Source organism: Acartia tonsa, chromosome 15 (assembly GCF_053477335.1).
Source record: "Acartia tonsa isolate MP-2025a chromosome 15, ASM5347733v1, whole genome shotgun sequence".
Classification (NCBI taxonomy): Eukaryota; Metazoa; Arthropoda; class Copepoda; order Calanoida; family Acartiidae; genus Acartia; species Acartia tonsa.
This window is the reverse complement of record NC_137274.1, coordinates 2747795-2762055: the sequence shown is the minus strand read 5'-3', so window position 1 is coordinate 2762055 and position 14261 is coordinate 2747795. Positions and strand designations below refer to the sequence as shown.

Genomic DNA, 14261 nt, shown 5'->3' with positions numbered 1-14261 from the left:
TGCCACTAGTTGAGTACCATTGCCGAACCGGTACCGCGCAACTGACCGCGCTGAATCGCCCATGCCATTTCGATTTAAAGATTGGTATTAATAATCTGATTGTGCGCTGAAATGAATCGCCCTGGTTTAGATCACCTATAAACGATTTAAAGATCCAGCTCTGCTTGAGATTGTGCTAACTACCTGAACCAAGTCCCTGCAAGATAAGCTAAGCACTCTGAAGATATACTTTAAGCTAGAAAACTGTAATACTTTAAAATTGTATGAAATATACCTGTTACAACTCCATTTTTAAAAACCACTGAGTACTTTTCTCCTGAACTCTTGATAATTTGTCCATAGCCATGAGGTTTACCATTCAGAATTTGTCCAGCATAAACTAATCCATCATCAAGTGTTAACCCAGGAGAAGTCTAAATTTTAATTTCCAGTTTGGCTTTGAAACCAATTAATATCCAGTGGATAAGAAGCAAATCTCAACCACACTGAAAAACCATGCATCATATTCTATCGTATCCAGTTTTCTATGAATATAATTATGTACAATCACAATAATAAAACCAGTTTTTTTTAGCCTGTGCCATTGGCATCTGGATGCTAACAAAACTGGTTTTAAATAATTTTACATTTGTATATCCTTGGAAAGATGTTTATAATGTGATGCAATAAATAAATGCAACTATAAAATTCTTTAAAATTTACACACTTATGATTTAAAAGCCAGGGATAAGGGATAAGGGATAGGAAACGTAGGAAAATATTATTTCAAGCCTAGGCCTAAAAACTAGTTTTGGGATGGCGCAGCAGTTCGTTATAAACAGTAATGAAATAGCAGTGTGTGTGTGTGTAGATAAAGTATAGAATAAAATTCAGGTAGCTAGTTTATGTATTAATGGCTTTTGTTAAAATCACGTTATGATGTTTTTTTGTCTCTTGCATTTTTATTAAAGAGAAAAAATTTTATTTAAAAATAATATTTTATCATTTCTTATTAAAATTCGAAATAAATAAATAAATTTAGTACAATAAGTAAATAAGTACTTGGGTAACCTTCTATCAATAATCTTGTACTATGTTAGTAGAATAATGTTTTTTGTACTTTTTAGCATTTGATAGTACATTTGATAGTTGTTTCATTCAATTCCGTATAAAGATATTTTTATTAAGAAGCAGACAAGATAAATTTTTTTCATTGACGCGTTTTATTATATTCTCATCCGCCAATTGGTGATTGGTTGATACAAAACAGGCCGATTCTTATTGGTTTAGAGCGATAGCTACTTGGGACACACCCCACCCGAAGGCGTGTTAGGTTAGAAAAAAAACCCGCAGAAATGGTTTACACAGGATGTACTGGGACCTTATGGTGATTTCAGAACATGCTTTCTCTAAATTGAGTTAGTAGCTTCCCATAGTAGAAAATTTTAAAATTACTTTTTGTGATCAAATTTTACTTTTATTTTTTGACTACCTTTACCTATTCTGCTTTATTGTCTTATTTTGTCTTTCATGTTCACCATGCAAATTCGTTCACATTGCAGTTGAAATGGCAGATATTGGAGCTTTCTAAAAAGGTCTCTAACATTTTTCTAGCTCTAATACTTTATGAGATATCTTATTTCAAAGTATTGCTGTATAATCATATTTTACACAGCAAAAAGTTGAAATATAAAATTAGTTATTTTAGAGTAAATTACATGCACCTTCATATAAATCTCTATAATTTTGCTCCAAATTGACCAAATTGAACAGTTAAGGTGCCTAAACCTATCTACATTCAATGTACAATCCAAATCCACACTTTATGAGACTTTATAAGTCACCAGGAGAGGCCTAAAATGTAATATCAAAGAAACAAATGTAATCTAATTTTAATTAAAAATCACTTTTAAGGCATTTTTAATAATGTAATAGATGTTTTAAGGTGCAATAAACTCAAATTAATTATGATTTATTATTTTTTAAAATCTCAGTACTAGTTTAGAGTACCTAATAGTGTATATTAAAAAAAAATGTGGCCTAAGAATCATTTTTTTTCTTTTATTATATGTGAGATCATCCATGAAAGTCTTTTAATTACTTTGTTTTCTTAGGGAAGGTGGCAAAAACTAAATTTGTTTCATAAGGTTATAAAAAATTTAAAAGGCCATTCAACTATTCTTAGAAAAAATTACTAGAATTAGTAGATTACATTTGTAAACTGCTTGGAAATGCTTAAAATTCTAACCAATTTTTGGTTTATTTTCAATGATTATGTCTATTTTTCTTAACATATGTTTCTATTAGTTCAAATATCAGATGATTGTGTTTTATTGGCTTTCTAATTACAAAGTGACAACTTTACACACCATAACTTACCTTAAAATCCTTGCTAAAGTCAATTAAATTTCAATTTATTTAAAAAAAAACAGGAAATATTTTTTCCTTTAGCAATTTTAAAAATCACTTCAGCATGCTCCTTTTGGCTTATAGAGTCTCAAAAGTGTGTATTTGGATTGTCCATTGAATGTAGATAGTTTTAGGCACCTTAACTGTCCAATTTGGTCAATTTGGAGCAATATTAGAGAGATTTACATGAAGATATTTGTATTTTCTCTAAAATGACAAATTTTTTATTTCAACTTTTTGCTGTGTAAAAGATGATTATACAGCAATACTTTGAAATAAGATATCTCAAAAAGTATTAGAGCTAGAAAAATGTTAGAGACCTTTTTAGAAAGCTCCAATATCTGCCATTTCAACTGCAATGTGAATGAATTTGCATGGTGAACATGAAAGACTAAATATGACAATAAAGCAGAATAGGTGAAGGTAGTCAAAAAATAAAAGTAAAATTTAATAACCAAAAGTAATTTTAAAATTTTCTACTATGGGAAGCTACTAACTCAATTTAGGGAAAGCATGTTCTGAACTCACCATAAGGTCCCAGTACATCCTGTGTAAACCGTTTCTGCGGGGGGGTTTTTCTAACCTGACACGGCTTTGGGTGGGGTGTGGGGAGCATCCGCCAGTTTGTTAGGAATTTGTAAAAGTTGCAATATCCCTTTAGAATCTAGGACGGGACCTAATTAATGGCCAGGTTTCCTATCCCTTATCCCTGTTTAAAAGCTGACTTCACAATAATTGTTTTCTGTAATTGATAGAATTGGTCAAATTTTGCAATATACATCAGACATTATACATATCTTTTACATGCATATACATAAAAGACTATTAAGAAGACAAATATTAGTTACTAACACAATTGACAATATCTATAGTTAGGTAATATTTAGTAACATTTGTAACAAGTAAATATTATATTTAATAAACCTGCTCAAGGACAGAGATCTGTATAAAATCAAAATTATCTTCTTTCCAGCATCTAAAAAAAGATATTTTTAGATATTGGTTCTTCATCTTACCTTCCAATGAAAAGTTTGTAAAAATATGTTTATAAAATGTACTATAATTTTATTTTTTCTAACAAACAAAAATGACCTCAATTCCTTGCCATCATCTTGAAGAGTGAATATGAACTGTATAATCATTAACTTTTCTGTCCCATCATCCTTCAATTCTGCTGAATATTTCCTAGGAAAATTAAATATACAGTTTTTTTTTATGAGAACTTTTTTGAAAGCAATTTTACCCCACTTATAGTTATCAGAATTTAATGATTAATGGCTTATTTTTTTCGTTTTTATAACCATTTATAGAACATCAAAAAAATATTTCAGCTTGTATTTAAAAAGTACAGTAAAATCAAAAATTCAAAACTTAGGTGTCAACATCTAAAAATGTTTTTAGCGCATTTTTCTTAATCTCAAATCTTCTACCCTTTGCAAGAAAAAAATTGGATTTTCAGTAGTCGACTTTGGGGGGCCAGTACTCCCTCCCTGGTTAAGATATGGCCTTCAAACTTTGATATGTTCTAGTACATCTCTCCAATAGTATCTGTATCAATTTTTACTCTGTATCTCAATTTTGTAACGTTTTACAGCCATTCTTGCAAAGATTTGAGTATGAGAAAAATGCGCTAAAGCCATATTTAGATGTTGACACCTAGGTTTTGAATTTTTGATTTTACTGCACTTTTTTGATAAAAACTGAAATATTTTTTGATGTTCTATAAATGGTTATAAAAAACGAAAAAAATAAGCCATTAATCATTAAATTCTGATAACTATAAGTTGGGTAAAATTGCTTTCAAAAAAGTTCTCATAAAAAAAAACACACTGTATAAACATGTTGTTCTGAGTTCTATTATGTCTGTTTGTTGTAGCATGAATATATCATGTATCATCCATGTAAAGGAAAAGAAAAGCCTCTTAAGAGGCATTTTGTCGTATTTTTGCAATGGCTTTTATCATTTTATGGTATTTTAGGTTAGGTTATATTAGATAAGGTAATTGCTCTGCAGGGCTAGGCAATAGGCCTTGCATGGTTAGAGCCCCCAACAGGGTTTAGAAATATGAGAAAAGCTACTGTGAAATTACAAAGAAACGCCACTTAAGAGGCGTCACAACAAAAGGGACTATACTCAATTTTTTCTCACATTTTCAAATTGGAAAGGGGGGGGGAGGTATTTGCACCCATCCAACCTTATATAAATAAATGTATATAATATGTCTTTTAGTTGCTTGACAGACTGACAAACCAAGAATTCATAAGTACAGATAATCATTACAAAAATAAAATTATGAATAGACTTTTTCTATAGCCCAGTTCACAAAAGCTAAACGGTCGACTGATAGAAATTTTCGGTCAACCATTTTTCAGTTGTACTTTTGAATATGTACTCTAAAAATAGATTATTTAATGTTCCTTTTTCCCTGAGCGATCAGCTGGTAGTCAGATTTATAAAATTTAGACCGACGTCCCTATGATCTTCAAAAAATAATTTCAATAAGATTTAATTTTTCTTGATAATTAAAAAATGACATCTGCAATCTTAAAGTACTTTGAATGTAATTAGTTATTGAAATGAAAATAAATATTTTTGGTGTTTATTTATTAAAAATTTTGCAATGTTGAAAAAACGTCTGTCAATTTTTTTTAGTGCAACCTCCAGCTGATCTATAGAACTTAGAATTTCTAACCAACCTAATTAAAAATGGCAGATACAATAACAAATATCTTTTTCGATATTAAATAAAAACGTTAAATTGTTAAGATACTGATACTTTTTAAATGCATTATATTATAATTATTTAATTTGTGATTTTGTTCAGATATTACAATATAAACGTTTGTTGAAAGTTATCAAAAATCAAGCGAGGCGGGGACTATATAGGGGTTGGTTGGGGATGAAAAGTTTACGTTGCGTTTATGTGTGTGTGCGTGTGTGTATTTTTGCGTAAGCAAGCTATTAAAATGAAGTGACACATATTAAGATAATAATTACTAACTATAACCGTTGAAGACAGTAACATTTGCTCCCTAGCTTTGTAAATAAATACAAAAATTATAGAAAGGGGGAATGTACGTTATTTTTTTCATTGCTAGGGTAGGTTAATTGTCTAAAACAAGGCCTGAAAAATGTGCCAAACACAACTTTCCTCACAGATATGGTGTAATGAATGCAGCAATATATACTATCTTTAGGTAATACATTCATGTTTAATGTTTATTTCTATATATTTTAAAAGTTAAAGATGAGAAGAAATTGACGGCATTGGAACGACGTTTCTACTAATAAAAAAGTAAATCAGGTTTTACTTTTTTTTCTTCATGTAATGTACAATAAAAATTAGGGTTCAGTCCCTTTCGTAGCAACGCCTCTTAGGGGAGTTTTGTCGTATTTTCACATTAGTTTTTATAGGTTATTTTAGGTTAAGTTGGGTTAGGTGATTGCCACGCAGGGTTTAGGCTCCCTGCAGGGGTTAGAAAAAGTGGAAAAGCTACTGTGAAAAAACGACGAAACGCCCCTTAAGAGGAGTTGCCTATACCCAAAAATTATTTTCTAAACCTTAAAGCCGATGCTATTAAAAAAATTTAAAAATGGAAAGGTGATAAAAGAACGAGCGTAAGTGATGTGACCTAAACTTTTTTTGTTGTTGAAAATATTAGGTTTCTGTTAAAAATAAATCACCAAACGCAAAAGTTTAAGTCTGCCCCCTAACCCCTCCCTCTGGCTTTTCCTTTTTCAACCCATAAATGTGCACTCCCCTGGTAAATCTAGATTTTGGCATCTTTGGGGGTAACATCCAATAGACAACCAACTCTTTGATTTCACGACCTCTGTCCTACCTGTGCATGGTAATGAGTTGCGCCTGTTTTGGGCTTAGGCATTCACCCTACTCTAACTATTAATATCGCGCATGTGATATAGTGTAGTAGGAAATTTTTTTTAACCATTTAGTTATGAAGTGGCGTTAAGCCAAGATTCGTACCTAACTTCCCGATGACGAGAAGATGGGTAACATGTTAGGCTATGGTTGCGGGTAGAAAAATTAAATTTAGTGCAGCGATATATTTATCAAAAGCGATTTAAAATATAAACAGTTGCTTTACCCCTAGCATTTTTACGAGAATAATAGTCTAAATCTTACCCAAGACTTAAAGCTTCCTTGTAAAGTAAATCAATTAGGATGAGATATTTAGCTTCAGATCTTTAACTACGACCCTGAGAAATCAAGCCTTTTTCATTTAAAGCTATTTTTGAGGTGAATTCTTTCATACACATTTATCATTTAAGTTTTACGTTCACTTTACTATACCAAACAGAAACCTAGTATTAACACAAAAAAGGTTAATCATAATTACATTTATTATAGATACAATTACTACATTTGTCGATTGAAAATTATAAAATTAACTTTTAGCGAGAAAAGTTAAAAATGGACGAGATATTTTTAATTTTTAAAGAAAAAGTAAAAACTAAAGGGATAGTTGCAGGAAATGCATTTTAACTTCAATTTAGTGATCTGCATATTTTTCGTGTTTAATGGTTTCAACTACATTTATAGGCCATATATTTGAAAGAATTTTCTATCATGAAGTTATAAAAATATCAAGACTTGAAAATCTCATTCTTGCATTCCTGTGCAATTTATAAAGCTGGCTTATTTTTACAAAAAAAGCATGACGACTAATTTAGTGAAGTCTTATTGTTTGTTATTTATTGTAATACAACACCCACTATATATGTTCGTTGGTATATAGAGACATCCTGTTACATATATAGGGATTTATAACATTCATAATGTTGTTTATGATTTTTTTTTTTAAATTTAGGATATCAGCAAGCAGACTGACCTACAAGCGCTTTATTACAACAACGAAATATACATTTTATATAAAGGTAAATATACGCAACTTTTCTTTCAATGATAAGACTTCAACTCTTTTATTTTAGGTCATAATATTACAGTTTCTACACAGTTTAAGTTATTTAAGACAGAAAGATTTTATAGTTAAGATACACAAATGATGAAATAAATATTTTATTTCTTAAAAGCTAACAAAAAGAGACAATGCACGAACGCGATAAATTATTTTTTGCTCGTAAAGTTAGAAAAACTTTGTTATTAATTATTGGGAGAAAAGTCCCCCATTTTCTTAAAGGCTTATATAAGCAAAGACGCTAGTAGTTAATAAAGTAGTGGCGATAAGTATCTTAACTACTTAGGACTTAAGGTTAAAGAAAGGTTAAAATCTACTCTTTTATTAAGTATAGTTTTTCTTTTTTAGGAAACAATGATGTTGCTTATCTGTTATCAAGAAAAAAAAATCAATGATTATAATATTAAAATTGTGAGTGAATCCAAATTATAATACCTATATTTGTAACAAATAAAATAAAATAAGTTATTTCATATATATTTTTTAGTTAAATGGTGAAGCTACTCTTTGATTTCATATGTACGTTTTAACATGTTCTTCTTGGCTGCTCTGAAACCCATAGCAGCTGGTCTGTAAGGCTATTATCTCAAACTCATATTTTTTTCGATTTTCTTAATATTCTAATAGATTGATACCAGGAATCTAAAGGGATAAGACAATGGCCGATAAATTGATGTACATCCCCAATGATAATATAAAATAAAATAAAAAAAAACACTCAACTTGATAAACCAATCAATCAAAATTTAGTAAAAGTCCCCAAAGTTCTTAAGCCAACGAATAGGAACTATAAAACTGTTCGGTAATAAACAGCCCATTGTCACCTCTCTATGGATTTATATTGTATTTTTCCCTTTGCTGCTTGTTATTGGTATCGTACTTGTTATTTTATTATTATTATTCTTTTATAACAAAGTTGAAAAGTCCATAATGAGACTTTAAGACAGGGTTAATATGCATGGTAATTGCTTTAATAAGGTAGTGTGTAACTGTTAAAGATATGGAGGCGAGACCGCTGCGGCCTTCGAAAACAGCCATCTCCTGCCGTTTTGTATGCCATTTTTTGCTGATAATATTGAAATATCAAATGTTTTGTTGAGGTCAAACTGATGTGACACAAGAATATAGTTTTTGAATGAACAAGGATGACAACATCCATAAAAGCAAAGCTCTGAAACGGTAGGACAAATGGACATTAATACTTGTATAGTGTCAGAACTGAAAAATCAGAATATATATTCATAAGAGTTGAAGTAAAATTGTAAGTAAATTGTAACTACTTTATACAGGATAATGTTTATGGAAATAAATACATTTTTAGGACTTGATTATAGATTTGCCTTGCTTATTTTATTGTGCATTTTTGTCCCAGGAAGTAGTTTACCAAAAATCAGATCAATTGGATAATTAGATCACATAAAAATTTGTTGATAAAAAAGTAAAAAATATCAATATGTTTTAACTAAATGTACGGCCATTCTGGTAATGATTATAGAGTTGCTACGCTTAATAAATCGTACCTAACTACTGCAGGAATTACCATGCAAAGTTTGAAATTGGTAGGATAATTCTAACATGCCTAAATTAACGATTAAAATCTATCCATTCTGTACAGATGAATGGACCATCGGACGGGCGGACTTATTCCAATCATAGAATAGCTTCGTATTTAAAAATGTTAATTTAGAAAAATAGATGGTAACTTATAATATTGTAAACAGTTTTATTAGTATACTTTTGTAATTTACAGCATTTGATTAAATTTTTAACGTGTTATTTTATTTCAACTCAACATTATTTAGGTATATAAAACCATGGTAAACTTATTTTTTTTAAAAACAAATATTGAAACTCTAGTTAAAAAGTAGCCATGATGTTAATACATGAAAAGAATTGACTGACGGGATAATTATATGTTATTAAAGATTTGAATATTTATATAAAATCAAAATTTGAAGATGAAATTAAGTAAACAGTAATCACAGAAACATTAAAAACAGGTTTTTTTCTCGAAATGTTAATGCTTCAATTTACATGGGATTTTTTTGATAAAGTCTTGATTGAAATAAATTATATAAGGGATAGTTCGATGACAGGTACGAAGCTGATTGAAAATAATTTAAAAAAAGATGACAACATCCATAAGTATTGAAGCACAAAAACATAAAAAGAACACTAGAAAACAAACAGAATTTAGAAATTAATTATTAGAATGATTGATAATCTGAAATAATTTAATAATGCAATAAAGCTACATGCATCTTTATCTACTAGCGACCACACCCTTAGAGTCCTTTGGGGTCACTTGAGGGGGGAGATGAATTAGAAACTTTCAATTAAAAAAATTATGAGAGGCAAGGATAACCTTAACAATTCAATGGATAGCAAGACAGACAAACATCCTGTTGATGTATTATAAGGATAAAACAACCTTTAAAGCAAACATAAATTAAGTTTTTACTAAAACATAAAACGTAACAATATCAAATTTTGTCCTTTCATCTTTTCACAAAGGTCTTGTAGAAAAAAGAAAAATATAATATTGATATTATAAAAAAAAAATTAAATCTGACCAAAAAACAAAGATAGACAGACAATTCGATTTGGAGTAGAAAAATAATACTAATAGTTATTTCTCGTATTGTATTATAAACAGCTTTCCGCGGATATAGAATGTACAATTATAAGATTAAAACTAGTTTTTTTAGCCCCGGGGTGCCGGAGGCACCGGCTAAAAAAACTGGTTTTAATCTTATGATTGTACATTTCTATATTCGTAGAAAACTGGATATAATACGATGCTAGACATAGTTTTTTCGTATTCATGAGAACCGGTTCCTATCCACCGGATTCAAATGAATACGAGAATAGTTATTTCTCGCATCGTATTATAAACGGCTTTCCGCGGATATAGAATGTACAATTATAAGATTAAAACCAGTTTTTTAGCCCCTAGGTGCCGTAGGCACGGGCTAAAAAAACTGGTTTTAATCTTATGATTGTACATTTTTATATTCGTAGAAAGCTGGTTATAATACGATGCTAGACATAGTTTTTTCGTATGGATGAGAACCGGTTCCTATCCACCGGATTCGAATGAATACGAGAAAAAGTATTAATTAATTTTCTTTTAAATGTCACATATATATGTCATTAATAATCATTGGAAAAATATCATGGTGAATTGAATATAAGAGGGATGTGTGTTAGGCTAGTTTATTATTTTTAAAATAAGTTGGTATCAAAATATGTTCATTTGTTAGGTATAGACTTAAGAGAAAGAAGTCCAAACCCCGCACACATTCTTCTTATACATATATATATCACTACACGTCGACATTGGATGATCTTGTTAATGTTCTGTATTATTTTGAGTTTCATCTCGTTGTGTTGAATTCCTCCTTGGCTAAACAGAACCTCTAAAATATAAATACTTATTATTTCCAAAGGTACTCTATAGTTCAAAATGTCTGTCCAGTTTCACATTGTGGCTTTTTAAAAGAGAAGCTAAGGACTATAAGAGCAACTACACCTTTCATAAATGCTTACAACCTATTACTAGCGGATATGCTCATAGAAGTCTCAAGAGGAAGCTCCACGCAAAGGAGAACCATATCAATTTACCGGATAGCGAGATCTTTTGCCACAGACAAAAAAAGCCTACTGCTTTATAAAATACTAGCGACTTCGCCCCTAGCCTCTAGGGGCTTTGCCCCAAGAGGTGATAGAAAAATTAAGGCGAAATTTGTTAAAGGACCAAGGAAATCTTCTACAAAACATAAAGGACCAAGGAAATCGAAATCTTCTACAAAACATAAAGGACCAAGGAAATTGAAATCTTCTACAAAACATAGGAAAGAAAATCTTCAGCAAAAAAAAAGAAAAAAAATAAAAGAAAAAAATAAAAGAAAAAAAAAGAAAAAAAATGGGGGGGGAATTTTTTTTGTTTTTGGGGGGGTTGGGGGTGTCCCACCCCACAAGAAAATAGCTTAAAACCACCACAGGACCAATAGGTATATACCCTGAAGAGTAGAATCCGATCGGTTCAGTGGTTACCGAGATCTTAAGCTTCAGACGGACGGACAGACAGACAGACGGACGGACAGACATCAAGTTACTTTGTATTATAGACTAGTGGCATCTAGGGGCTCTGTATTCGAAAAGGCAGAAATGGTCTAGCTTAAACCTATTCCAAGAGTAAAATCAGAAACTAACATAGCCTAAAACCTTCACGGGACCTATGTGCAGCTTTCATAAAATAGAGAACACAATCGGTTCAGTAGTTACTTAAATCTAAAGCTTTATTATATACTAGCGGCTTCGCCCCTAGCCTCTAGGGGCGTTGTCCCATGAGGTTTGATCAACCTAATTTTTCGTATTTTAGATTTAAAAAGAAAAAGTAAAAAAATTTTTTTTTTTGGGGGGGGGGGTATTTTTCATTTTTGGGGGGAGGTTGGGGGTGTCCCACCCCCCAAGAAAATAGCTTAAAACCATCACAGGACCAGTAGGTATATTCCCTGAAGAGTAGAGCCCAATCGGTTCAGTGGTTACTGAGATCTTAAGCTTCAGACGGACAGACGGACAGACAGACGGACAGACATCGTTCTACTTTGTATTATAGATTCTTTATATTATATGAGGATAGGATATAAAGAAAAAAGCTTTTTTTGTCTGTAACACTTACCATTGAACCTATATTCTTCTCCTTTACTTTTAAGATTCTTAATTGATCTAGAGAAGGTTTTTGAGGAAGGATTTCTCCACCCTCCCAACAAAAATTGACCCTCCCAAAAAATATTTTTCTTTTTGAAACAAAAATTGAAAATGAAAAGGGGGGGTGGAGGAAGTCGACTACCCCCTCCTTTGAGCACCCTACTAGCACAACACTTTGCACGCCACCACATATTTGTCTGCAAGTACTAATTAAGCATGGTAATGAGTTGCACCTGTTTTGGGCCAAGGCCTTCCTCTCTAATCTAACTATTTATGTCACACACCTGATACGGCAGCAATAGGAACAATGTTTAACGTCTTTAAGTATGACACATTGTGGGGCCAAAAACGAGCAGATGCGCTGCGTGTTACGCCACAGTCGAGGGTTATAAAAACATTACCTTTTATAAATCAAAGAGAGAAGTGTGCGGCTCAATGAAAATCATTTTTTTATCTCTGAAATTTAAAACGGAATATTACTCTTCATTCCAATTATTCAAACTTATTTGACTTAGATGCAACGGAAAAAGATACCTAGTGGACTTCTTCTCTAAAAACTAAATGATAACAAGGATAAAAACATTCATATAAGTGAAGCTTTTAAATGTTAGGACAAACGAAATTTGATTTTTAAAAAGTTAATTATCTACACGTTTGAAATGGATGTATGGACATATTTATTTTTACGCTACATGGATCACCATGCCAATTTTGAAAGCTATAACACAAATGTAATATGCCTAATTTAACGACAATAGCTATCCTTTACAATCGCACTGACCAACCCTAATTGTGAAAAAGCTTCGCTTGTAAAAAGTTAATTAAAACAATATTGTTAATGCTAATTGCAAACAAAATTACTATCCTTCTTAGGATCTTGGAAAGAAAACGAAGTAGCGGGTTTCGTTATATTTTCACAGTAGCTTTTAATAAGTTACTTTAGGTTAAGATATAGGTAAATATTAATCATTTCCCTGCAGGGTTAGAGCCCCTTAAGCAGGGGCTAGAAATAGGAAAAATGCTACTGTGAAAATACGACGAAAACTACTACTTTGTTTTCTTTCCATGATCCACTTTTCATAACTTTTTTTTTCAACTTGTAAAATAAAAGTTAATAAATAACTATTTGTGGTGCTACCCTCCCTCGAAATAGTTTTAAACCTCACCAGGACCTATGACATTTTACTCTATAAATGAAGACCATATAGGTTCAGCGGTTAGCGATATACTTCGGTACAGACAGAAAAAAAATTTTAACTTTACGCTATTTATTATTTATGTCCTGAAATCATATCAGCTGATTATTCCTTAATTATGATTCTAGATCTTTTTGGAAAAATACACAGCAATAAGTAGCTAGCTGAATATATATTTTTTTGTTTACCCCCTCAATAAAATAAGACAATTGATTAAATTGTTTACGCTTTAAAATGAAATATTTTAGGTTTTTAAAAGACAGCTTTTTAATATTTTTTTAATAAACTTCAACTATTGATATGGTTTGGCCCCGATTATGATCAGGGATAGAAAGATAAGATAATGATTTTAAAACTATTTGGAAAATGAGACTTACTATAGAGTAACTTTATTTTCGCCGAACAATATTATAATACTTATAAATCTATAATATGGGGTTATTATTACAATCTCTAACTATTTTTGTGAATAATAACTTAGCAATTGCAGCAAAAAATAAGAATATGTTTAGGTTGGGTTATATTTCAGTTGTACTAAAATCGGTTGACCTACTGAAAAAAAAGGTCGACCTCCAAAATGCTTTTGTGAACTGGGCTTATAGACAGACAAACTGACATTGTGAATTATAGACTAGACCTACAACTGAGTAAACTATTTGTGTGTGATTACCTATCTCCAAGAGTCCAGTAATGATTTGCATCAGTATTATCAACTATAGATGTAAAATTTTCCATAGAATTTAGATATGCAATCGTTTTTTTTTGTAGACCTCTCATTTTTAAAGTAATTTAAGTTTTTTTTAAAATTAAGTCAGTTTTAAGGTACTAAAACCCAACAAAAAAAAAAAAAATTGCCATAATGAACAAAAATAGTATGATCTTTAATTTGGCAGCTTACTTTTGAATTCTGTTTGCTAATTATTGAAAAAATCAACTTTTTAAACCTTGGTTTAATCAAAACTTTGAACTTAAATATATTCTAATTCAGACATGAAAAATGTATGTTTATATATACCTTTAGAATGA

The 14261-nt window shown here is 30.8% G+C and overlaps 1 protein-coding gene across 1 annotated transcript in view; it reads right to left on the bottom strand.

The window, feature by feature from the left end:
* LOC145307552 (uncharacterized) overlaps nucleotides 1-13955 on the bottom strand; it is a 34321-nt gene extending 20366 nt beyond the window's left edge. Inside the window, exons 1-4 of the mRNA XM_080150009.1 lie at nucleotides 13906-13955; nucleotides 3481-3573; nucleotides 3313-3364; nucleotides 275-413 (exon numbers count right to left, since the gene is read on the bottom strand). Of these exons, the coding sequence (XP_080006135.1) occupies nucleotides 275-413; nucleotides 3313-3364; nucleotides 3481-3530 (241 nt within the window). The 5' untranslated portion in view covers nucleotides 3531-3573; nucleotides 13906-13955. The remainder of the gene's footprint in view (nucleotides 1-274; nucleotides 414-3312; nucleotides 3365-3480; nucleotides 3574-13905) is intronic.
* Nucleotides 13956-14261: the final 306 nt, after the last annotated feature.